This window comes from Gouania willdenowi, chromosome 20 (assembly GCF_900634775.1).
Source record: "Gouania willdenowi chromosome 20, fGouWil2.1, whole genome shotgun sequence".
Taxonomy (NCBI): domain Eukaryota; kingdom Metazoa; phylum Chordata; class Actinopteri; order Blenniiformes; family Gobiesocidae; genus Gouania; species Gouania willdenowi.
The window spans coordinates 11,214,154-11,241,347 of record NC_041063.1 but is presented as its reverse complement, the minus strand read 5'-3'; the positions used below and the strand labels follow the sequence as shown (position 1 = coordinate 11,241,347).

General features: G+C 39.8%; 1 protein-coding gene across 1 annotated transcript in view; it reads right to left on the bottom strand.

Annotated features, from left to right (window-relative positions):
- gli3 (GLI family zinc finger 3) overlaps window positions 1-26,226 on the bottom strand; it is a 111,662-nt gene extending 85,436 nt beyond the window's left edge. The window contains exons 1-2 of the mRNA XM_028434945.1: window positions 25,838-26,226; window positions 8,236-8,409 (exon numbers count right to left, since the gene is read on the bottom strand). Of these exons, the coding sequence (XP_028290746.1) occupies window positions 8,236-8,368 (133 nt within the window). The 5' untranslated portion in view covers window positions 8,369-8,409; window positions 25,838-26,226. The remainder of the gene's footprint in view (window positions 1-8,235; window positions 8,410-25,837) is intronic.
- Window positions 26,227-27,194: the final 968 nt, after the last annotated feature.

Genomic DNA, 27,194 nt, shown 5'->3' with positions numbered 1-27,194 from the left:
AGGTGGCTCTGCCAAAGTCTGTCCCCCTGCTGCTGCAGGAAATTGCCTTCAGTGCAGATATCTATGAAATGTCTAGGCTTACCAGCAAAGGCCAAACCCATCAACTACAAGTGCACATGAGAAATGCACATGTTGATTTCACCAACTCTATAGGGAGCTTCTGATTTAACTGCCATTGTATATCCTCTGGAACTTAAAGTGTGTAGTCATGAAAACAGCCCTATTGTGCTTAAAGGGTTACTCAACCCAAATGACAAAAACAGCTAAAATAAAAGGCTGTTTTATGTAAATTCTTCTCATAAGAACAAGAGGCGATTTAGAAGCTGCATGTGCCATGTAAAGCTTGAGGAGTACAACATGTTTGACAAACTGCTGTAGTTTAATGACGTTAAAGAGATTTGATTATTCCACACGTTTTTAAGTTGTCTTCCTGGCCTGTTGCGCCCACCGGCATTTTGAAAAATCCGATTTCTCATTTCCTGATATGTGTACGTCAAAATCCATCCAGCATTATGTTCCTGGAATAACATCATAAGGTCCCAGCAACTGCACGACGAGCAACTGAGTGCTTAAACATCAGATTGCAATACTTTTTTAGTAACATTTGATCGGAAATATGTAGGAGTAATTATGAGTACATGATATGCAAACGCTGATTGGCTGAGATGTCCAAAATGGCGATACCAACTCATTGAGGAATATCACGTGTTTGAGGCTAAAATTTTATATAAATTACTAGAAAGACTTTTCTTACACAAAATAGTAAGGCATTTTTGATATTCATACGATGGGTTGCGTATCGCTTTAAATGTGCCTTTTCTGCATTTATTGCTACTTACCTAATTGGTTTTTATGCACTTCTATGTATTATGTATGCAGCATACAGAGGCCTATTGACACTAAAAGCCCATTTTCCTGTGCAGGGTTGTGTGTCAGGCTCCATAACGCCTTCTCCATTGTGCTGTTTGACCCATGAGCCAGCCAGTGCTCCCATGAGGTCCCTTATCCCTCCATCAGTTCTCTCTCATTAGACCCTACTCACAGAGCCCAGTACTAGGGGAGCACAGAGGGGCCCTAAGCGTCTCCCTCTCTAGTCCGGAGGATATACACGTTAAACAAATATAGATATTATTGAGCAAGTCCCTTAACCCTAACCCGCGTGGCTTTGGATAAAAGCATCTAAGGCTGGGCGATATACAGTATCGTCATTTAAGTAATATCGAGTTTACTATTTTGGCGATATGGAAAATTACAAAATCGCATACGTCGATATATATATTTTTATAGCTTATTTTGTATCAAAATACCCCGTTTAGGAGTTGTTTCTTTCTCTACTTCTCAGGACAGCATGTAAAGCACAGCTAGATGGATTGCTGAGTGCGTTCGAACCCAGACCTAACCCTAAACAAGCCACACTACAGAACTCACTCACACAGGCTTTCACATAGAGGAGAAAAAGCCTAAAGTGGCACATATTGTGCAGCTGATTGTTAATAAATGTCTCGGTGTGGAATTTTGTATCAGCAAATTTGTCTTTCTCGTCAGACTATTTGAAATAAAATGATCAAGATCTATATCGTCATTTTGAGAAAAAATATTGAGATATGAGTTTTGGACCATATTGCCCAGCCCTAAAAGCATCTGCTAAATGAAATTGTAATCTTGCAATTGTAGCCTAATGAAAACAACAAGAGACTAACAATGAGCTAATCGACTCCACGGTAGGCCTGGGCAATATATCGAAATTCAAGATATATCGCGATTTCTATTTTGGCGATATAGAAAATTACAATATTGACCATATTGATCCAATCCAATTTATATAAGAAGCGCTATTAAAAATAACAGTTGACCAAAGTGCTGTACAACAAGGCAATATAAAAATACAATTATAAATAAAATGCAATTGTATACAAAATACAATTGGGACAATTCCGTATTGAACTGGGAGCCAGTGAAGGGAAGACAGAACAGGTGAAATATGATCATGCTTTCATGATACATATTTATTTTATAGCTTGTTTTTTTAATAAAATACTCATTTTAGGAGTTGCTGCTTTCACGTCTTCTCAAAACAACATGAAATGCACAGTTGGATGTATCACTCAGTGCGGCCGAACCCTAAACAAGCCACACTACAGAACTCACTCACACGTGCTGTCCCTTAGAGGAGAAAAAGGCAAAAGTGTCACATATTGTGCAGCTGTTCATTAACAAATGTACCTATGTAGAATTTTGCATCAGCAAATTTAACCCAGAATTGTCTTTATGGGAAGAATTTATTGAGTCGAAAATATCGAGTAAAATATCAAGATTTGAATTGTAGTTCATATCGCCCATCCCTACTCCACGGTATAAATCCCACACTTCATATACAGTAAGTTTTTGCTTCACAGACCAGAAGGAGCGTTATAGAGGACCTCTACTTGTTCTTTTTTAAAAGATACACTTCTTCTAGTGCTTTCCAGAGATTTTTGAGACTCATGTCAGCAAACAAAAAAATGTACGACATTTCATACAGTGAGCAACTACTTGGTCTCACCTTAAAACCAGTCAGAGGAGGAAATAAAATCATCAAGCTTTCATATGTGTGAGGCCAGCATTGGTGATGTCGAGTGTTACAATTGGCTTGTCACGTCCTCAATCCATTGGTGGTGGAATTGAAAGGATTAGGAATCAACAGTTTTGTCTGAAATGGAATATGTCCGACACGTTTCACTCTTGACATTATGAAATAAACTAAGTAACATGTTTGCAGTTACCACCAATGCGTTCCGAGCGTCAATAACTTTACTCAATAAGATGCTCTAAACCAGGGGTTCTCAACTGGTCTCACCCTGGGACCCACATTTTGCCACAGTCATTAAATCGCGACCCACTTTTTTTGAATAATTCAACCAACCAAACATATCTAATCTTTTTAAAACATAAATCTATATGATTTTCCTGTGCAACATACATTTCACAGCATGCCTGTCAAAAGATAAATGCCTTATCTTTGTCGACAAGACATGTCTAACATGAGACATTAAGTATTTATTTATTTTTGACCAGCTGTCCGCGACCTACCTGGTACAGGCCCGCGACCCACTTTTGGGTCCCGACCCACTAGTTGAGAATCGCTGCTCTAAACTTTTCTTTTCACAAAAGTGAATCACAGACCTGTTTTCTGTCAGTCGTGACAGTAGCCGAGGCAAAACATAAACAAAACACAAACATAAATTTGCAAGGGTGCAATCTATTCAACTTTCCCCACTAATTAGCAATATGTTCTACTTTTTTGTTTGCCTAGTATGTGACAGCCAACAGGTAACCAGTTAGAAAGTTTTCATTCTTCTATTTAAAGATGCACAATTTCTGTCGCCTATTGTGAGGTTTTATGAGTAAAAAAAAATGCCGGTTTGATTAATTTTATTGTTCTTCTAAAAGTCAGCAAGTAATCTCCATGGTTTAAGTCTTTAAAAGAGTTTTTTAGAGTGGCTGGGCTTCTGAAAGAACTGTTTCTCTGATAAACTAGGCAGAAAAACTGAAACGACAGCGTCATTATGACCAAATAGCAATAGTGTGTCAAACTAAATATTTCTCCTTCCAGCAACTGTTTTATGTCACCTTCTGTATTATCTCAAGTTTAAACTGCATCATCAAATACATCTGAACAAACTGAATGGTGTAATAGTTCAAATTAGGACCTAAAAAACAAATGGAATGGTATTGCCAGTTGTTTTAACATTTTATTGCAACGGTAACCTTTAGAGTATAGGGCAGTGCATTTTATAAAAATTACCACCAGCATGTTTTCATCTAAATAATCATTTCTAAGAAGATTTTTTTTTTAAAGAAGTTTTCCTCTTAATGCTGACTTTATTTGGCAACGTTTGCAGCCAGGCAGCATGAGGAGGGAGGAGGAGAAGATGGAGCCGGAGGTGGACACCGCAAAGAAACAGTTGATTATGAGTCCCATCAAGTGATCAATGATTTCATTAATAAGACTGATCATGCGGCTGTCATAACGGTGACACAGGCTGAGGAATGATCTGCTCCCAACGCTCCATTTCCCCCTCGCCTCTTTCCCCTCCTCCCTCCTCCGCAGGTCGTCCAACACTGCCTCCCTAAGCCAGCGACAAGAGAATGTGAAGAGAAAAAAAAAAAGAGCGGAATGAAGCGGGGCTGCATGTTGGGGAGGGGTGGGGTAGTCATGAGGGAAGGAGGGATGGCGAGGGGAGGGGGGGGGGTGAGAAGAGGGAGGAAGAAAAGTGAAAATCCATTTTGAAACCTATTTTCAATTAGAGGTCCACAAGCTGTTATCACAGGTGTCCTAGAATGGGGGCCCGTAAGTGAAAATGTCTCCTATCCGTTTCTGAAATGAAACCTTATCTGGGAGGCACAAAGATGGTGGGGGCAGCGTATCTGTAAATTACTTTCCATCCCTGCTGTTACCGGGAACTTTATTTTTTTGTCAGATGACATCCCCCTGTATTTACTGTTGATCATTTAAATGGCTGCCTAAAAAGAAGGTGGCCCCTCACTCTTCCTCCATCCCTGACGCTCCTCTCTGTGTCAATCTTTGTTTTGTTTTTTGTCTTTTATCAGAAGCCGTTCAGCATCATCAAGCAACTCCCCCACACCCCCCGCCCCACGCTTGATCTTTTACGCAAAGACAAAGTCATACAACTCCATACTGTTAATAGCATCTCAGTTTTAAAAAAAAGTGACTTGAAAAGCATCAAACTCTTCAAGCTCTTTTGGCATCAACACGAAATCCTGAATCAAACCAAGAATTTGAACTTTGTTTCTTGACTCTACTTTGCAAAAAAAAAAAAAAAACCCAAAAAACTTCCACACCTTATATTTCTTAAGCATTCATTCCATGACGACGGGAGTTATTCAGCACAGGACCATGGACTTTTTTTTTTGTTTTGTTTTTTTCAAACTGCAGGAACAAAAGAGTGAGAGGACTTTTCAGTCCACCTGCCTGTCGAAGGACGCGAACCGCAGAGGAGAGGCACCCCTCCCCAAACCCCTTCTTCAGAGCACCAATCACAGCATTGTTGTGGCACAGTCGGGTCTTTTGAGCTGTCACTGCAAAGGGTGGGGGAGTGGGGGGGGTCATAGATGAATGGCACATAGGGTGGAGCCACCATTTAGACAACCACGTGGGAACGCTGTACCCCGACTCTTTACTTACTTGGGGCAGGGCAGCACTAACTTTAGGACAAGATGGAATGATCAAAGAGAAATGTTGAGGACATGGTTTGAAATGATGACCAATCCAATTGATACTGGTTTGCTTTCCAAACTGCAAAATGCACAAAATACTTCTTAATAGGGGATTTGACTTTGTAAAAACAAGCATCTACAAACATCTACTAAATCCACTCAATCTGGAGCCCAAAGTTATTCTCCACTTCTTGGAATGTATAGCTATTCTGCCCAAACTATGGGGTTTCCGGTGCCACTACTCTGGTTCTTAGCAAAGTATTTCCCCCCATCATGCAGCCACTGGGGTTCTGCAGCTGCTCACAATTACCTTTTGTTTGGATGGAGGCGGTGAGTCAGGGCTATGAGGGTTAAAGTTGAGGCAAGTGTAAGGTTACACTTGATAAGAGGTTATGAGTTTTGGGGGCGAAGGCACTATAATTATAACCACACAAAGAATGTGTAAGCTATCCATTGATTCCAAGACAGCAGTTTGGATCTAATGGGGACCTTTCTCTACAGGTCGCCATCATCCCGGCTCTTGTCAAGTAATTCAAAAGACTCCTGTACGGAAGTTTCTTAACGTATTTTGACGAGGTTAAATGAGCATAGAGGACAACGCTGTTGTCTCATGGCTGATCTCTTGTTCTTCAAAAGGTATTCCAGGAGTATTCCAAATCTACAATCAGGGAGCCTAAGTTACCAAAGACTTTAGACCCCAAATCTTTCCCAGTTTTAATGAGTGAATGGAGTTGCCATCTGGAAATGAGTAACAGGGATCCTAGGATGCTTCTGGCTGCATTACCTTACACACTCTATGAGCTAATTCCCATATGGTGAACATGTAAAACAACTTATTCACTCTTTTTCTGGTGCAATCACACTGTGGATGATCACATTGGAAAAATACAGTGTCAAGGCGCATGTTAAACACTTGATCAGGTCATCTTAGCAAATCCTCCAACACTGACCTGAGTCAGGTTAGAATTTCCAGCAACAACAACAAAACTGTTTCATATTTCTCACATAAATCTCAGAAGTGAACATGAAAGGGAGAATGGCGATACGTTAAATGGACAGCAGGCTTTTAATAGCATGTGTTAAAGACATTGCTATGTAAACATGCCAAAGCTGTTTCAAATGAGCACCGTGCTCTGTGTCGGCAGACGGCACAAAGTGGTTTTTGTGCGATAGACAACTTTGTTATTAACTGGAGAGAAAGCAGTCACAAAAGAGTCCATGTAACCAGCAGATCAGTAGCTTATGTTTGTTGAGTAATTGCTGGCGACAGACAGAGCTCGTCCACACTAGGGCTGGACGATTAATTCCATTTGCGATGTTATCGCAATATCATAAAACGCAATTTTGTAATCGCAAATTTTTTATTTTTTATTTCATTTTTTTCCTTGTCCTGTCTTGTACTGTCCTGTTAAGTTCAGAGTGTTTACATGTTTCATGAAACGTGACGTTAGTTAGATATGTTGAAGAGGTAATTATATATATATATATATATATGTTTCTATTTCTTAAATTTTGTTTGGTTTTATTTCTATGAATATCTGATATACTGTTGACACTGATATATTAACTTATAAAACCGGTTATAGTTATCATTTTATTAACGTACATTGATGTGTGAATGTGTTACTATACTACCATATTGATAATCATGTAGAGTTCAATACGTAAATTAAGTGTGTGAGTGTGTGTATGCATGTATATTAGAGATTAGGGGGTCGGATTAAATATGTTTTTATACTTCTTCCTACTCCTTTTCGAGCATGTTAATGATAATGATTGATTTATATATTTATTTATTATGGATTATTACTTTTTTGTTTTATGGTGTTGATTTCACTGTCTCGTGTTGGAAATAAAGATTACAAACAAACAAACAAACGAAGGTAAAGCCACAGATTTGTTTGCTTTATTGTTGTAATCTGTGCTTTAACGTTTAAATGTTATATTTATTTAAAGTTTAAATAAATCTGAAATTGTTCATTATGAAACAGATTGATTTATTGCTTGTGTTCATTGAAAAATACATGACAAGAGGCCCTTGACAAAATAATTAAATCGCAATCGCAACATTGAGGACAAAAAAAAAAAAAATCGCTATTTGATTATTTTCCAAAATCGTTCAGCCCTCGTCCACACAGGATGTAGTAGTGTATTTTGTATTGTTTTTGGCCTTTTGTGCTCATGCTTAATACATTTTAAAGAGCCCTGTTTATGTTTATGAACTGAATTTAAACATAATTGGGATATCACGCAGATCTATTTAATACAATTTGTAAGTAAAACGTTTGGCATCTGAGACAACCAGCATTATGTGAAAAAAAAAAAACACTTGAATTTTACTTTTATATGGGAAAAAAATGACTTGAATAGTTAGACATTTTGGCTGGCAACCCAAAAAATTGGCTCCCAATGCATGCAAAGAAAGTGTTTAGACGCAACACAACAAACAAGTACCGTCATATTTAGGTCAATCTTTGTGTCATGGGGAGACAGTAATTGGTGTACACAAAACTGTGCACAAAAAACAAATATACATACACAAGAATATTTGGAATAAATCTGCCTTCTGTGGATGTAGCATTATAATGCAGCTGCAGATTATTGTGAGATACTGTATGGGTGGGACGTGGCTTTTAACTGTCAAACCTCAAAAGCATAGGGCAGATGCAGTGCTACAATGCTAATTCTGTTGTGGTCAAGTTGTCACCCAAAAATAATTAACATTTTTAGAATTAGAAATAAAATAATGATGTAACATATCATTCACTTACTGTCCAGATTGTATCCAGTACAAAAAAAAAAACAGTCCTATAAATATTATCTAACAAAATAAAAGTATTATAGAAGAATTGTGGAATGTCGTCATATCATTAACATAGCTTTTACGAAGCTAGCTAAGAGGGTAACAGGCTTAGTTAGTCAAACTAAACTTTAATCAGAATTTGGACTAAAATGTAATTACAAATCAACCCTAAATGGTATTTATGAATACATTATGGTTGATTATGTGGCAGGTACCGTTGGAGGTGGTGCTGGAGGCCACTGCTTTTTCACTGATGTCACTTCGTGCCGATGAGCCTTTCGTGGCCACGATGGTCTCCACCCTCTTCTTCTTCTCAGCTGCTGAACTGGCCTGGGACTGGGTTTCCATGGTAATTTCTCATTCCTCAGGACCTTATGGAGAAGGAGTAACTGGTGGAAAAAAATAAAAAAAATTAAAAAATGTAAATATTATAGGACATTCTATTGAAGATTCAAGGGGTTTGATTGTTGTGTTTTTTTTTTTGTTTTTTTTGCATTTGACATCCAGATGGAAATTTAGGAGATTCAAGAAAAAAAAGCCTTTAACACTGTGTAACTCAAAGAAAATTTCAGATTCAACCCACTCTTTTGATGATGCCCAGTTCAGTCCTTGGGCCAATCCACCAGCTCAGCCTGATTTATTTTAACTCAAACCTGCTGGGCTGTGATCTACTTTTCAGATGGGAGGGGGTTGGGGGGGGGTCTGACCTCTGATCACTAACTGCTGTTAAACATACAGACCGCCAAACTTTGCCAACCCTTATTTTCAACTGTCACACTAAACTTTAGATTACTTGTCCAATAAAAAAAAAAACCACACAGCTCTATAAACATCCTGACTTGGTTTTGTATCTTAGAATAGAAGTACAAGCAGTTTGTGGATATATTAATAATCTTACTCCAGCAGTCTTTCCAGAGAGAAAGAAGAAACCTTAAGGGGATACCACAGATACAGAAACATTCATAGTCCTGAAAAAAAAAAAAAAAAAAAAACAAGGCTTATGTGAAAGCCCTTTTGGGAATATCATGGTGCCGGGCAATTTTTATTTCAAAGAATAAAGGTGGTTCAAGTTAATACTGTCTGTGGGTTTAGTAGGGGTTGAGCAAGCAGTCTGGCAGACATGATGCACAGTTCAGCACCTCAGAGACCGTCTACAAGCTTGTCTTTATCTAAGTCATGAAGGTCCTTGATTATGGAGACAACATAGCGATATACAAGAACCACTCTCTGACACAAAGTACAGGACAGCTTCATTCAGTCCTCTACTTAGCCTCCATAATTCATGGAAATATTTAGTCTCACCCACATTTTCTTTACAAAGAACCAAGCTAATTACTTAACTACAGTTTTTAATTGTCCTTCACTCTAAACTTGAATAGAATTAAAGGCAGCAAAGTCAGCTATAATGCAAAAAGGAGGGTTAAAAAAGCAGGGAAGGAGGTTTTTTTCTGCCAACTCCCCTAGGACAGAAGGCATGGAGGGAAGTGGAGAGGGGTAAACTTCAGACAAACACTATACGCTTTGTTTGTTTTTTCCCAACCCCCCTAAAAAAACCAGAGTCTGTCATCCTTTCTGACCCGTCAACAACATCTGTAAGCAATTTCTTGTTAAAAAAAAAAAAAACAAAACAAAAAAAAACAGAAGGGAAAAAAAAAACCCACAATGCAATTACTGCCCTACTAATCAAAACAGAATTAAACAAGAGGTTTTCCTCTAATCACTCCCACATGAATACATATGTAGCCATCATTACAAAGTAAAGACCTTTTTTTAAATCTTTCAAATCTTTCAAATCACTGACAACCAGTACTTTTTGCAAAATGGGAATGATTGATCGGAAACGTGTAAATACGTGTTTTTATCGAAGGCTGATCATTCCACTCAAAGTCATTGACATAGAGGGATAGAGCGAAAATGTTTCATTCAAACTCTAAAAAGACAAAAACAAACTCATTGACAGTTATTATATGATAATTCTGCACGATTATGGTCAAAATATTAATATTTAATCATTTTGACCAATATTGTAATCCCAATTATTCACCCTGTTTTTATTACACTACTTTTAAACAAACAATATGTGTACAGTTTACAGTGCAAAATGAAGCTTTAAATAAGAATTATGCTAAAAAAAAAAAAATAATTAAATTTAACCCAAGAATTTTAAAAGTTCCAAAGACTAACACAATAAATACGTTATTGCAGAGTGCAGAGCCTGTATACGATCAGATTAATTTAATCGTGGCAACCAAAATCGCGATCACGATTAAAATTTGATTAATTGTGCAGCCCTAGTTCCTAGTATGCTTTGTGTGTGGGGTTTACATACAAGAAGGAATGCATCTTCTCAATGCCCCCAGGTGAGTCAGAATAGAGCAAAGAAAGAGCTGAACGTGCTGTAAATATGAGGGTTTGTATTTGTGTGTGTGTGAGTGTGCGTGTGTGTGTTGGGGGGCATGAGGAATAGAGCGGGGCATTCCACTGGTCCTGCAAATACTCACAAGTCCAAGCCACTGAAGCGTGTCTGACGGGCCTTTTGTGTTCCACAAGGCAGGCCACAGTTCCAAAGCGGCAATTAAAAGCAGGACCTTTTCACCCATAATCCCTCTGACCTGGACGCCCACACCCAATCCTGCAGATGTTCCTGCCTCTACTTTCGGTCTCATGTGCTCACTTTTGCCCCATACAACTTTCCGAAAAGAAAGATACGACGACACTGTTGTCATCAAGACACAATCACATGAAAACTGGGCGACAACTGATGTATTTACGGGTGTGAATTCACATGCAAAAAAAACAACAATGCAGGAAATGTGTCCCTGCATCATCCAATGACTCACCAGTAGGCATTAGATGTTGCCGTTTCTCGTAATAAATTGTTAATTTCCCATTAAATGTCATTCCCATAAAATAGCTGTCCCACACCCAATTAGAGAAGAGAAGAGAAAGAGTGTCTATCTTTATTTGTGTTGAACTGTAATCCTTCCACGCAGAAAGAGAAGGCAATTAAACAGTTTTAAAATACCACAATTCAGACTGCGCCCTCAGAAAAAAGAAAAAAAAAAATCCTATTTTATAAGCACATTAGGCAAATCAATTTAACATAAATTATACGCCATGGTGACAAAGACGCTGAGTTGAAAGTCATTTGCAAATTATACACATCAAAGTGAAACATGAAAATAAACTTTCGCCTTTGATAGATAAAAATGTTTTATTTTGTTTTGGGTTTAGGTTTGTTTTTATGCACGTTTCAATGTTTATTAACTGTATCTGGGAAAAAAATCGGTCTTTTCATTTATTAAAGAGTTAGAATTTCTGAAACAGCCCAAGGTTTATACCTCCAATTCTGTGGCAATCTTCATCAAGTACACATTTACAAACGCAAAATGCAAAAAAAAAAAACCCATTTAGAAACTATGGGGACATTTATATACAAACTCTTGAAGTGTCTTCTTAGATGTGGCAACCCTCCCTCATAGACGGGTGTACTGTATTTGTGTTCATTTCATTAGGGTGACTGTTCAGTGTCGAGGGCCCCCTGGGGGGGAGACTGGCAGCACCGCAGCATTCATCATCATTACATCAGCGACCACCGAGATCTGCTATCTTAGGCTTATCAGGGCTGCACAAACGCACCGCAGCACAGCGAGTTAGAGGGGAGGGGAGAGATGGGAGATGGAGACGATTGAGGGAGATTGGGAGCAAAAAGTGGGATAAGTTGGGAAATGAATGGGGAGTGTGTGTGTGTGTGTGTGTGTGTGTGTGTGTGTGTGTGAGAGTGTCTGTGTGTTCATGCATGCATCTGCGGTGCACCTCGCTGTGCCACTGCATGCCTGCACATGTTTTCCTGAGAGTACAATGTGTGTTTTGCACATTTCACAGCTATGCCAACAATATTAAAGAGTCCCTTCACAGCTGGAATAACTAAAACACCACGGGGCAAAGGAGGAGGACGAGTCTTCTAAGCCCTTTGGCCAGATTAGCTGAATCCAGCAATAAAACAGCCTCTGCCTGCTATGTGTTTACACTGGAGAGGTCAGTATGAGAGGATAAACTCGTTGTGGAGACAGAAAATGGGCTCAAGTGGTGGTTCGACTTATCACGGGTGGAGGGAAATATTTGAAAGATCTTAACATTACACCCACGGCTTTGACTCAACAGTGAAGGGCTAACGGTGAAAGTGAATTTTAACTTCAAAAGATGCAGATTAGCTTCTCACATAACACTAGCCACACTTTACTGTAATCACATACAAATGACCTGGTAATGCAAACGCGTGCAAACTGCTTTAGTGAGAAATCTTCCATGCTGTGCTATTTGTGCTCTTACTCATGTACGGTACACGTCTCTGCATACTGTACTTCAACAACTTTTTATTTGTTTAACTGGAAGCCTAAACTTGACACATTTATTGCCACCAGTTGTGGTTGTTTTCATCTGTATTTGACCTCAAGAAGCTTCAGGCAAAAATGAAGGCCCAATAAATTGAAAGTTGGCATTAAAAATTAGCATTTTTTTTAATGAAATCCTAATTTAATGTCACAATTACATTTTAGAGACAAAACTCGACTATCATTGCACTTTTTTGCCAGGTGTTGCCAGACTGACCTAAAAATATTCTGAAGAAAAGTAAGTACAATAAACAACTCTTGAGAGAGAAAACATAAAACACACAAAAACAACAGGTTTTTGCAATAGTAACAGTTTTTTTTAACCACAGAACATTTTTACATTGTTGAAAGACTGACGTCTTTGCAAACACTTAAAAAATGCACTAAAACTAACAGTTCAGAAATATTATATATTTTCTCAATGCATCTTCCCCTAAACAAATCCTTAACAGTGTTTCTCAAAAGGGGGTACGTGTACCCCTATGGGGTATGCGATGGAACTTGGCCCACCCCAGGCGTGATATGAAGGGAGATGATACAAACTATAAAAATAAATCTATTCAGGAGGCACTAAGTCAGTGTTTTTCAACCTTGGGGTAGGGACCGAGTGTGGGGTTGCCTGGAGTTTAAATGGGGTGACCTAAAATTTAAAAAAAAAAAAATTTAGCTGTCTTTCTGTACTTTCACTTTGTGAAATATAAATCCAGTTAAACTAAAATGCAGTAAAAAAAAAAAAAACTCAAGCAGGATCAAAAACTTTTTTCTAGAAAAAGTGTCTTCGTGGTCACCAGAAATTCTTAAAATATAAAAATGGGGTGACGATCCAAAAAAGGTTGGGTTCCACTGCACTAAATACTGTTTATTTACAAAATGAGATTCTTTAAAATGTGTGTTATTCCTTAATTCCATCATTATGCTCTATCGTTGTTTTCATATAGTTTATAATATATATATACAGTATATATTTTCAAAGGGGTACTTGGATTCAGAAATAAGAGAAAGGGGTACATCATGAGCCAAAAAAAGTTTGAGAACCACTGCTTGAGAAGACGTTTAGCTCTATTATATTGTTTTTTTTTTTTTGTGACAAACTGTGAAACAACACAACCCATCAGTAGCTTTCAACAGCACTAATAAGATTATCCTCGCTAGTGTTTTGGTGCCTCAGACCTCTTCACTTAAGATGCTTTAGAGGGCTGGTGAGGGACCCGGTTTGTTGCACAGCAGAATGAGCCGAGTGCTTCTTACATTACTGGGTAACAAACCCACACGATGTAATCATAATGCTTACACGAGTCCTCTTTTGCACTCGCAACCCAGTAGATAAGGGCCGAATAAAGCATCAGCCACAATAGAAGTCATGCTTGTATTCCCCACAGCTCCCTGCCTATTGGATTGTTTATTTTTTATATTTTGACTTTTGCATTTGTTCACGAGCCTCTTGTTTCGCTGCAAGCTGGGCTGTGACAACTGAGAGATTGGATAAGGCAGGATTCTTTGCTGCTTTTGTGATGGCAGCAGTGCTTTCCCTTGCTCCCACCAAGATGTTTGTCCAATGACTCTTTAAAGAAAGCAAAAACTTGCTTGTTCAGCATTTCTTCCAAAGCAAAATATGCATCGAGTAGCACAGAAGCCATGAAATAGTGGGAAAGACTATTTACTTTGTCACTGCAAAGTTTCAAATCCTTCTTTGACTTGGCAAAGTTTGTTTTTCGGAATTCAGTTCCAATAATTACCCTCAATAATCGCAGCCATAGTCAACTCTGAACTATGTTTTCCATCCAAGTAACCCCTGGAAACGGCAGATATACTGTAAAGCACAGGAGAAAAGGGATCTGTATCCTGTCAGTGGGCCTCTCAACTCCAGTGAAAACAGTTCTGTGTTTGTGGAGACATTTCTCACAGGAGACTTTAGAAGGTGCTCTGAGCGAAAGCCACAAACGGAGCATGACAACATCTTCTTCCGTGCCTTCACAACCAAAGAGTACATGTTACAACCGCAGGCTGTGCTGCTTGAGAGAGAGTAATCCGTATGTGAGGCTTGTATGTGAACACGGGAAAAGGAGAGGTAGGAAATGTTCTGTTAGCATTCAAGAGCGAGCGAGTCATCTCGCAGTGTGTATATAGGACTAGGAGCCAACATCTGCTCTATATGCAAGAGCAATCACACAGTGCCGAACATAAATAAGACAGGGGTCGGACCCAAGGGAGGGAACAAGGGAAGGAGGAGAGATTCCGGTACTGATGAGAACCTCACACAAATCCTGCTCTGGCTCATATCGCACATGCGTTCATAGAAAGATCAAGCAGATAGATGGTCCTGAGGAAAGACAGGGGCCGCAGGTGAAGGTTTGACATCCAGTTTTCATTTTAAGTCCTGGCAATTGTGGACACAACCCCCAACACACAACAAGAAGGGCTCATTTTGAATACTTTATTAATCCCAGGGGGAAATTCAAGGGTTTTTTTTTTTAACCCTCTATTATTTTAGGGACATGCTTCTCACACACATGCACAAAGAGCCTGTGGACGTGCATTCATGGAGAGATGTCGGAGTGTGGCTGCTTTTACTATGAAGGGAGAGCACCGGAGCAGTGTTGGGGTTCAGTGCCTTGCTCAAGGGTACATCGGCGGTGCTCGAGAAGTGCCCTGGCACCTCTCCGGCTACCAGAACAGTCCGCACCGGGACTTGAACCCATGTTCCTACAGACTGAGCTACTGCCATCTATTCTAGAAACTGCCTCAAAGAGAATCATTCGAAACCATTTCAGTTCTTTAGTTTCTTATGTCATCTATTACAGTAGTTCTCAAACTTTTTTTGGCTCAAGTACCCCCTTTTCTCTTATTTCTGAATCCAAGTACACCCTTTGTCCGACTACAACATTTGGCTTAGAATAATATGAAAAAACAATTATAGAACATAATAATGGAATAAACAAGTGATAACACATTTTCAAGAATCTCATTTTATAAATAAGTGGAAAGAAACAGTATTTAGTGCCTCCTGAATAGAATTATTTCTATAGTTTTTATCTCCCACCTGATGTGGAACCAAGACTGGCTTTAGTATTTTTAGTTCATGTTCTAAACAAGATCATTAACATCATTTAGCTGAAAAATAAACATTATAAATCCCATATTTTTAATGCTTTCATTTGTTAATTTTCCACTCTCTCTCTCTAAAGTACACCCTGTAGTGCCATTGTGTACCCCTAGGGGTACACGTACCCCCATTTGAGAAACCCTGATCTATGATATTTCTTATTTCCTCACTTTCTTTTCTTTTATCCTATCACTTCTACTTTCCCTTCATTCCACTGTGCCACTCGGATAAGTGTTAGTGGTGGAGTCAGTGCCGCTTTGTGATTAATGACTGGCTCTGGCATTTCCGAGACCGAGCGCTAAAAACAGCCAGGGGGCAGTGCGATAATACACAATAATAAAGCCAGCAGACAATCAGCCAGGCAAAGCAAGGCCTATTAGCTCGCCCCATCAGGACGACTAAGTGAGAAATTAGCTCCGCCGCGATCCATCAGATGCTGCCACTGAATCCCCCCTCAAGAAGTCATAATGTTTACTTAAAGACTGGCCCCGATGCCCTAGCGGCAAGCTTTATTGGCTCTTATTAATTCCCATCCTGGCCCTCACAGCCGTGCCATTTATACCGAATTAAAGGGGTGAAAATTGGATGAGATGAAGTTGTCTTGGTGTTCTGCTCCCGCGTGATAAAGCCCAACCCCAAATGAATCAGACTTAGAAAAAAAATAAGCAGGGAGGACCAACAAAGTGCGATGTAAAGGAATGCTGAATGAGGCTGCCGTAAAATGTGCCACATCAGTCAAAAGAATACAGGGTGAGGGGAGCGAAGGGGAGTTAAAATGAAGAGTGCTGCTTTAAAGTTAAGACTTCCTGTGTGGAAAAGAACAGATCCAGAAGGGTAGCTCTGGGCCATTCATTCCCCTATAAATGCTGTTGGTGTCTCTATGTGCATTTTATTTTTTTTTCTGTCTAATATCAGAAGGCGTGAAAAATACCTTAAAATGAACTCATTCTATCGAAGAAAATCAATCACAAAATTCTTTCCACACAAAAAACTGCATTGCAAAATTACTGACAGTAGAAAGTCAACTATATATTTTTTTAGTCAGACCAACGAAAACCATTTAAAAAGATTTAGAGATCATTTTCAAACCATGTCAGATATCAGTCTGATACTTAAATAGATCTTTGATGCAACACAGGAGTCAAATTATTGTATTTTAACATTTTGACCCAAGAAACAAAAGCTGTTTAAATCAAATTTCTTAAAGTCAATGTAATAATTTAACCTGGTCTGGAATTAATTCAAGTATTAAAAGACTAACCACACAACTGTCCTACAAGGATGATTATTAATTGAAGGAGTTGAATTATATATCTTGCTTTCAATATTTGTAAGTAATAAAAAAAATGTCTATAAAACATTAGAAACCAATGTTGAACTTCTAATGTAGGTCAAAAATATTTCCCAAAATTAAAATCTTGATAAGAGGCACTGGACCACTGGATGGGTTAATATAAAGGATAAACTTAATTTAATGGTAAAGTGTTGATAGTAGAGGTGTGCCGAAAAATCGATGCGACGATGTATTGCAAGGTTTTGTCTCGCGATACGTTATCGATTCACTAGCACCAAATATCAATATTTTTTTTATTTATTCATTTATTTTTTTTATTTTTTTATTGCAACATACAAGACATGACAAAAACAATATACTGTATATATACATGATACACAGAGATAATGCAGTACATACACACAATACAATGAGACAATATGTGAGGAGTGGATATTTACAAATTTACAGTGTGTGTGTGTGTGTGTGTGTGTGTCTTTGATGTGAAATTGATTGACAATGTTTAGTAATTCCTGTGAAATAGATTCAGTGCAGTAGATAAATTCTGAATTTCTTCAGTGCCACAGACATCATGATGTATCGTGGATGAAATTGCCCGCGATATATCGATTATCACCGTATCATGATAATATCGTTATTGTGGGAAAAAAAATATTGCAATGCGTCGTATCACGAGGTACCTGGCGATGCCCATCCCGAGTTGATAGGCTTCTCTGCAACATGAGCATGGACAAGATAAGAGGGTTTTGGAGACTACTGGACAGGAAGCACCATTTAGGTGTACAGGTAGACATGAGAACCCCTGAGCCTAGTGTTTTCTGTGAGAGTTGGGAGTTTTTGAGCAGGTGAGCGTGTTGGATAGAGTAATACAGTGTATGGCGCATTGGAGAAGTGAGATCAAAGACAGCTGAAGCTCAGAGGGAGTCCCAGAGTCTTCCAGCTCCCTGACGTCTCCCACCACGACAGCGCAAGGCAGACAACTCTCTCCCTTCACTTTCATATCAGTTGCACAGATCCCTGCTATGCCCCCCCCCCCCCCCCCCCCCCCCCCCCCCCCCCGCCCACCCACCCCCCCACCCCCACCAACCCTCCAGCCTCTGTTCTGGCTCGTAGGCTCCACGCACGCAAGCAGTCTCGGAGGATTTAGGAGTGCTGCCAAACCTGTATCCCACCGACACAAACATCCCCGTCACATGGATACACACGGGTCCACTCAGGCATATACTGTTGCTCATCACAAACAAATACAACAAAAAAAAAAAAAAAAAAAAAAAAAAAAAGTCAAAGCTCGGATTTGGGAAGATTTGATTTCCGAGGAAACTCCCAGCACAATGAAAGAGACTCACGCAAGTCAAATACCAAGAAAATACTGTGCCACGCAATCCTTGAAGGAAACGGCGGCACTGCAGGAGAGAACAACACACACACACACACACACGCACACGCACACACAAACTTCCCATAAACTCTAAAGAGTGCAGTCACAAAAATCCCCAGCAATAAAAACGAGGAACAAGACTGTCATTAGACTGGCAGCTCCCTCAGGCGTGCAGACTTGATTGTGAGAAACATCTGGGTTTATTTAGCCTACCTGTTTCAGCTGTTAGAAACCCCACCTTTAATAAATCTGGAGACTGTGCCGCTATTGCTTAAAACAGCTCTTAAACAAGCACAATCAGTGCTTGTCGGCTCGCTTCCTCACTTCCGCTCAAGCATCTCCACCAGAGCCGGGGCCGGTAAATCCGGGAAAACAGATTCAAGAGAAGGAGGAGGAGGCTGCCTTAATTGGAACATTTGACGGGTGCCTGGGGTTAATTGGGAAGCATGGAGAGCAGCTGGCTCCACACTGGAAGTTGAGACAGGGATAATAAGTTCACCCTTCGCAGGAGAGACAGTTCGTGATGGATCAGATCAGAGAAACAGTGTACTGTAATCATCCTCACATCTCCCCGCCTCTAACTTGCGCTCCCTGACAAGTAGAGACAACCTGGCTTGCAGCTACGCAATCTGGCACCTATCACACAGGACTGGCAGTCACCCGCAGTGGATCACCCAGCGATGCCTCTCTACAAACACACATATGCATTGCACACACACTCACTAAAGTGCTCCGCAATGAGCTAATCACTCACACACACACAATAACTCTTACCTCCAGGATACGGAACCTAGTTTATCAATTCACTGGTCGATGTATGTAAATCTCTCCAACAATGTGTGTAGTAATGGCTTATTACCCCGCGTTAGCTGGTTTGCATTGATCTCTATGCCAGAGGGAGATGGGGAAACTAGAGCAGTTCACTGCTCATATATACCAAACAAGACTATAACCACATTCCAGCTTGTTTCAATAAAAGACAAACATTAACATAAACCATCTAAAACACACTAAAACCTTCAACCCCATTCAGTTCGTGCAAGAAAAAGGCGGAAAAAACTTTCCTGGATTACAGGGTAATCAGGGCCATATGGGACAGCTCTGAATAACTCGGTGTGTCTCTTTCTGAACCATGCAGATTGTGTCTGTCCTGCGGATAGTACATTTCTAAACGAGAAAAGTGCTGGCTTTGGATGTGAAATATTTAGCCAGCATATAGAGGAAAAAAGATATACGTGTAGCGATGAAGCTTTTGGATATAACACCAACATTCCCTCTGCTGCAAGGAAAGCTGAGGGAGCATTTTGGGGGCTGAAAGAAGCACAGGTAGAGTCATAGGCAGTAATGGGAGGAGACAGGGACTTAGGGCACCACACAAAAGCCAGGCTTAATAAATAATTCCAAAAGCTAACAGGATCCCCTGTATGTGTGAATCTGTGAAATACATTCACGCATGAATGCACACACACCCAAAAATGAACACTAACCCTTGCCACAAGGGGGAAAGGACTATTTACAAAGCTCCACTGGGGCTGTTGTAAATCTGACCTGCCTGGATTGGTCAATTTGAGTGAATATGTTTCTTTTTTCTTTCTTGCATAGATGAAGTAAAAAAGAACGAGTCCAAAAAAAACACACATTTACTCACTGACTCACTCATAATGCAAGGCAGCAAAGCACACCGGAGACCTGTCTTGTAAATCTCTTTGTGAAAGCAGCTTTGGGGGGTAGACAGGGGCTTACACACTGAGCCCTGAGGTAGAGCTACAGACTTCACTCCCTCTAACCCCCCATGGTCTTTCTCCCTCTCCCACACGCATAATCTACGCTCTCATGTTCTCCCCTTCCTCACTTTCTAACAACCCTACATTTTTTCCTCCTCTCTTTTTGCCCTTCCTTCACCTTTTCAGTTGTTCCATTCTTCCCACAACTCCCCTCTCCTCCCCTCTGACCAAACCTCAGCTCCAGTGCACTGGTCCCTCACCCTGCGGGCTCTCGTAGTGCTGCAGTGACTAATGTCCTGCCTTTGCTCAGACAATGAGTTTGAGCCCGAGTCAGGAAAGTGTTGAGGAGGGAAAAAGACTCTTGCACCTTTTGACAAATGGAACCCTTCGCACTCCCATGCCCACTGTGGAAGGCTTTACAATGTAGCGCTGCACGCTCCATGTCCTTCGAGGGACAGCAGCAACCCCAAAGCTGCATCTGGAGGGAATATAATGAATTCTTCGGAAAGTCTATCCTGACTTTCACCATGAATAAGATATATTTTCAAAGCATGTTGACCCCTCTTAATAAAAACACCAGTCAGACAGGAATAGCCAAAACTGTTTTAGGCCACAATGCGCACGATGCGTTTTCTGTTCCTCAATAAATTTCTCAGGCCCGTTTCGTTCGAGGCCTGTCAAAGCAAGGCAGACTTCCAAACTCCAAAGAAGATAGAGGAACTGTAATGACAAACATTAAAAGATGTTTGAGTTTTTCTTGTGAGGAACTAAAACACTTGAATGCCATCCACTCTCCCCCATACAACCTAACCCCCCCACCATGCAACCCTGAAAGGAACTAGGCTTTGTCTGAGGAGCGAAGGAGAAAGGAGGAACCCCCCCACAACCTCTTCCTCCTCCTCCTCCTCTCTTCAACCCTCACCCCTACCTCCCCTCCCTGAACCCTGTTCCTTACTCCCTGCGGATTATTGTTAAAACACAGCCCCCTCTCTTTCCGAGGCCCGGCCTCTTAAAACAGCATGCTTTGCATGAGAAAAAACTAGTCTTCAAATGCTGCACTGTCAAAAGGAGGCTCTTTCAGGTTGGGGCTGAAATTTGCTCAGATAGTAGAGTTCCCCCCCTTTTGTTTTTCCAAGATGAGCCATTATTGGGAGCTCAGGACTGTTAGCATTTATTACTGAAAAGAACACACTGAACAGTTTTATATGGGATTTGTATCCGCCTCCTCCTTCAACTTTGAAGTCCACACCAGACGGAAATGAAGGGGCAGAGTAGGGTAAGAGGTATTCATCTAAACATGTTTGGAGAGCAAAGAGAATGCCAGGGCCGGTATGTCTTTCAGGTTTTAACCTTGGGATTTACATTTGACATTTAAACAATAGACTCCACCTTGACCTACACTCTATGATGTAGATAACTCCGACTGAAAGACAACTACAAGCAGCATGGGACTGAAAGCACATGGGCTTTACATTAGAAGCATTGTATGACAGTACATCACTTGATCACTTGTGTCAAGAGAGGCTTGATAGTAAAAAAAAAAAAAAAAAAGCACAGTTAATCTCATGGCCTCCTTAGTTTTATTTAGGTTTTGGTTTTTTGTTAAGAAAAAGAAAGCTTGTCTTCTAAAATCAGCCCATTTTCTCACATTAAACGGGGAGTATGTGACGGATCATTGTTCACAACGAGTGGCCCGTTCAACTGTCTTCCCATCACTAAACTGTACAAGAAAGCGCAGGCCCCTCACGGATGCCACAACCGGCTCCAATCAAAGCGGACACAATGCTGCATCTGCAAAAACAACCCCAAAGGCAGGAAACCATCTCTTTAGGCACTCAGCTTTACACACACGCACACAGACAGAAACGCCTGATACCTCACGCCACCAACTTAAAGACATTTTCACAGCGACTACGGAGAACAGATGTGAGTGATAGCCACGTGCAGGGCAACCTTTCTGGTTTGCTTTGGAGTTTGTAAGAAGCAAGCAAAAAAACACTAGTATAGGCTACTCTGCATTCTCGCACACAATACCACAAGATTTTACCAAAACTTACAACACGCCTTCCATTAACTGTCAAAGATAAATGACTTGGTGAAATTTCCTGGATCCATTCTTTTTTTTTTTTTTTTTTCATTGCCTCACTCTAGCTGCTCCAGTAGCTTAAGTTATTAGTTAGAGTGAGTAATAGTTTCCAAAAGACAAAATACTATAAGTTGCTTTAGATCTTATTGTGGAATCTGATAGAAAAATATAACAAAAACAGAAAGAGAAAAAGAGAAGCTGAATTCATGCTTTTCAGGGCCATTGGTTGATGGATTTATGACAGTTATGCAGGTTACAAAGGCTGAAATGATTCCTGAAAGTGAGTAATATACATATCTAAAATTAGTTTGCTATCTAGAGCCGTCCTATTGCTTCTTTTCCCCTCAACATGCATCTTATCCAAAGACATCAGCCGCCTTGAAAGGTGCCTTTAGCAGGCTCCTTGAAACCGAGAGTGGGGGTCCCGCTCTGGGACAATTGATGAGTGGAGGTGGTGGGGAGCCAGGGGAGCAGGAACACATAGCATATTAAATCTGCTGGCGGAGCTCGGTCGTCCATGCAGTGAGCCAGAGAGTCAGATCTAAGGCATGCCCTGAAGGGATGGCTGGGCCTGAGGATTAGAAGGCCAAGGAGAAGTCCTAGCACACCCCAAGACACCTTTCTTGTCTCTGAGTGTACACAAATGCATCCAGACGTTTTTTTTACGCTCCTCCCGTTCGCCATCCCGGCCCCAAGTTTTCATAAACCTCATGAGCACTCAAACACAAGCACACACAGCCTTTATTCCCCTTTCAATCACCACCCCTGGCTGACTTTTCTTTTCTTTTCTTTTTTCCTCTCCCCACACTGTCTGTTTCATTTGATGTCAACATATCAAAGTAGCAAATCATCAAAGTGAGAGATTTCTTTTGTGGTTATCTATTCAACGTGAGCTATTTGCAAGGGAAGCAACAGATACTTTTCATATCCAAGTGTCCGATACCCAAAACTTTCACTGGTCAGATGCAGAGCGTGTGTATTCATTGATAAAGTATCATTAAACTTCTGCAAAACGCAATCACTGAAAAATCCTTTCCGACAAAACTATATGTGATCTGTGTAAAAACCTACAGATTACATAAACTCTCCTTATTATCTGGAAGAAAGGAACTTCCATTACATGTCCCTCTTCTAACCGCAAATTAGCCACCTCATTTTCAGCCCCACTCCACAGCATTAGCACAACAACTCAGATCATTAGGGCCCCTCTGCATACAAACCTGATAACAGGTATTCTCCCAGCAGGGTGCATGGAGAGCCCGAGGACAGAAGCTGCTTTTAGCGCTGAAGGTAAGGCCTCTGAACACGAGCAGAGAGCCATGCCTCAAAAGCTAATAGCATGTCATCCTCCTGCATTAACGTGACAGCCACGATCACACCAGGTCACCAGGTCACAGGTGTCTCGGGCCATGTGCTTCTATGCATGTTACCAAAAAGCCCCGCTTCTCGTTGAGATAAAACAGTACGCTGCTGCTATCTGACAGACAGATCCACTGCAGAGAGGAACGTAATCCGCCTGTTTCTCACGATGGGAAGTTGAAGAAGCGCAGAGCGGCAGTGATACATCTTCTCTGGCTACAGTAAGCGTATGGCTCCGAGTTGTGCATCTCATTCCAGCAGATTAGCATCTTAAACACTGCAGCATTCATCTTTTCTGCTGTATTAGAATAACTCCTTTTTTTCTTTTTGGAGGGGGGACAGGTGCCCGAGTCTAGAATAAATATTCACTTTGGATACCGGAATAATGTGCCCTTGGCAGTTATTAACTGTAAATAACCAATATTATCCAACCTATTTATACAAGAAAATATTATAACAAAATAAAATGTGCAATTTAAACATTTTTGATAGAATAGTGTGAAGGCATATTTTATTAATTATGACAGTGGAGAACTAAAAACTTTAAGATTGTGACATTTTCATAAGCTTATAAATGGCACATGATGTCCACAATTACATCTTTATTGGGATGAACCTCTGAGATCAACTTTAGAAAAAATGAAAAAAAAAAAAAAATACAATAAAAACCCACATTTGGGAAAAAATAAAAAAATAAATGTTATTTTTAATATAAGTATTTTGCCTGTGATTTTAGTGGGAATGTCAAATTTTCTACACATTAAAGTGGAAAAGAAAATGGTTTGAATTATGTCAATCTAACAAACTCAATAATTTAGCATTTAATTTTTAGAAGGTCTATTAGTTATATGTTATATGACCACAGGAATTAAAGTATGTATCATTTCTACCCCACGGTCATTTAAATTATATTCATTTACTATAAATAAAAATTAAATATGAAATGACTGCTGGGGGTTTTTTTTAGTGTGTTTTATTAATTACATTATGGTAACCAGCTCGAAGCCAAATGACATGGATGATGAAGGTATGTTTTAAAATTTGCTAAAAAATATATTTAAAAAAAAGGATTTTTAGCTTGTTAAAGTGACTATTAGGTGTGTTTCGATCACTCCTCCGTCTTGGGGTGTGCAGACCCCCGTTATTAATTTGCCATGTGTCAGAAAAGGGAGGATTTGAGCCGGAGCGCATGGCTGAGCCTCGGACCCTGGTCGTCTGGTGAAACCCGAGAGCAGACAAGCAGATCAAATGTGGAACAGCTGGCAAGGACAGGGGGGTGAAAAAGTTTCAAACAAATATCTGCACATGTGGAGGCTCGAGGGGAGGCTTTTTTTCTATATTTTTAAGAAAACACACACACACACACGCGCGCGCACACACAATCTGACTTTTGTGGCCCGAGTGTTTTCCTCATCCTATAATTTTTTCCTTGGTTACACTTACTTTTAAACATATATAAAACACACTCAAGTGATTTATTTATATTCAAACTATGAATATTAATGTAAAAGATTACATTTATTTGCCTATTGTTATTTTTGCCAAATGTGTATACCTAAAAGGCATGTCTTTATTCTTATAGGTGTAAATAGTCATTGATTCTAAATTATTTAAATTAAATTACCAGATATTTCTATGTAAATTATAATCTAATATATATATATTCCTGTTAGGTTTGCTGATAATGTTTCATTTTTCATCACACGTGCAGAAAAATCACAATGGTTAGTATTGATCTGCTTCTGCGTGCGTGCGCATCAACAGAAACTTTTTCTGTTATTCTGTGAACATTGTTGGCTCAATCCACTGCTGCTGAATTATATGATAATAATAAATTCATACAACGCACAGTGTGTGAAACATGTATGAATGGGAAAAGGTCAAGGGTCAGCCACATGTTTAGTTTGATTGAACCCAACATGCTTTCATTCACACAGTGAATGTGCCTCACTCCAGCAGGATAAAGGGAATCAATAACAGACACTGAAATATGATCACACACACACACACACACACACACACACACACACACACACACACACACACACACACACACACACACACACACACACACACATTTGCGTGTACACCGCAACCCCTCATCATGAGTTCATTTCACACAGATAATACGTTCTTAAGATGTTATAGTGGAGGGAGAAAAAAAGGTCAAACTTTATGAAACTTTACCCTAAAAGCCCTGTTACTATCATGTAAAGCACATATAGGCCAAGTGCGCCGCAGTCCGGGTAATTTGATTTTAAATCCGAGTTTTTTTCCTCCTGCTTAAAGAAGCCACTTTTAATGCAACTGTTGTAGATCTTCATCTACTCATCCAAACTTGCAGGAAAGTTCATAGATCTGTAACATGAAACTATAATCTAGTGCATAAAACCCCGGACTGCCTCCAAAACTTCGAGACAATTGAACGCCACACGAGTCAAAGTGTGTGTGTGTGTGTGTGTGTGTCATGGTTACTTACTTCGTTCAAGATGACTTTCCAAGTAGTTCTTTACTTTCTAATGTCTTAAGAAAAATATTAAAAAAAAAAAAAAAAAGTTCCTCTTCTTTCTTCGGCGCCTCTCCCTCAGTTGCAGATGTGCCTCAGGAGTTGGTTGGGACTTTTTTTTTTTTTTTTCCTCTTTACGCAGCAACTCCAACACGGCGCTGCCAGAGTTTGTCCTCCTCTCACACTCTTTTCCTTCACACACTTTGTTGTGTGTCCAGCCCTGGTCGGTTTCACACCCACAGCCTGCCGATGATCACCGCTGATTGCATACCGCAGACGTGCGTAAAACGAGGGAAGCGTCAGAAGAGCGCACGGAGAGTTGTTAGTACATTTGGAGCGTTTTTCTTTCTTTTTTTTTTTTCTTTTTTTTTTCCAGGAGGAGGCGCAGAGTGGGACTCCAGCTGCTCCTTCCTTCACTTGACTCCTCCCTTCGGATTGCTCCCTCCTTTCCTCCCTCCTTTTTTCTGGTTTGGTGTCCCCCCGGTATTTATTTATTTATTTATTTATTTTTTACTAACCTTCCTGCTTCTTTTCTCAGGAACACCGTTGAATAAACTTTTTTTCTCAACTGTGGACACACAATAGTGAAAATGAGAGTTATTTTATTTTATTTATCTGACATGAGACCTGCTTATTTATTTATTTATTTATTTTAAACACTTACAATAAAATATTGTGCACACATTGAGGTTTTTGTGCTTGAAAAGTAATTTTATGTTTAAAAATAATGTCCTAAAAGTTTGAAATTGACTAAATGTGTTTTTGTTTTTTTTTGTTTTTTTATTTACTTAAATACAGATTAAAATGAGTGCTTGCCTTAACCCAGTGAGAGAGAGAGAGAGAGAGAAAAGACAAATGTGGCTTTCACATCAGTGCTTCAGCAACAAGTATGATCTTTGCTCTCCAGTGGAAACGAGGACTGCCAGATTGGAATGTGAGAGTTCTCACCTGCTTAAACCATTCAAACCCTTCCTAACATGTTACGAGCTGCCAATCATGTTCCCCACAAGTTTAAAGATCTGTAAAGATTTGATTATTCTGTTTGCACTGATGTAAGCCCTGATCATTGTATTACTAATTCCTGAACAAACAAGAAATTAAATAATGTGATTTAACACTTTTTTTAATTTTTTTATTTTTTTTTAAAGAAAGCTTAAGTAAAGTGTCATTGACTGCTTTTATTAAACTAAACAAATACACTGCTTACACAGTTTTTTTTAAAGTATTATTATTTCATTTTTGTGCGTGTTTATCTCTTTGGACTTTATTTATTTATTTATTTATTTAAGGTAATGCTTGTCATGGTAATGTCAAGGTAACAAAAATGTCT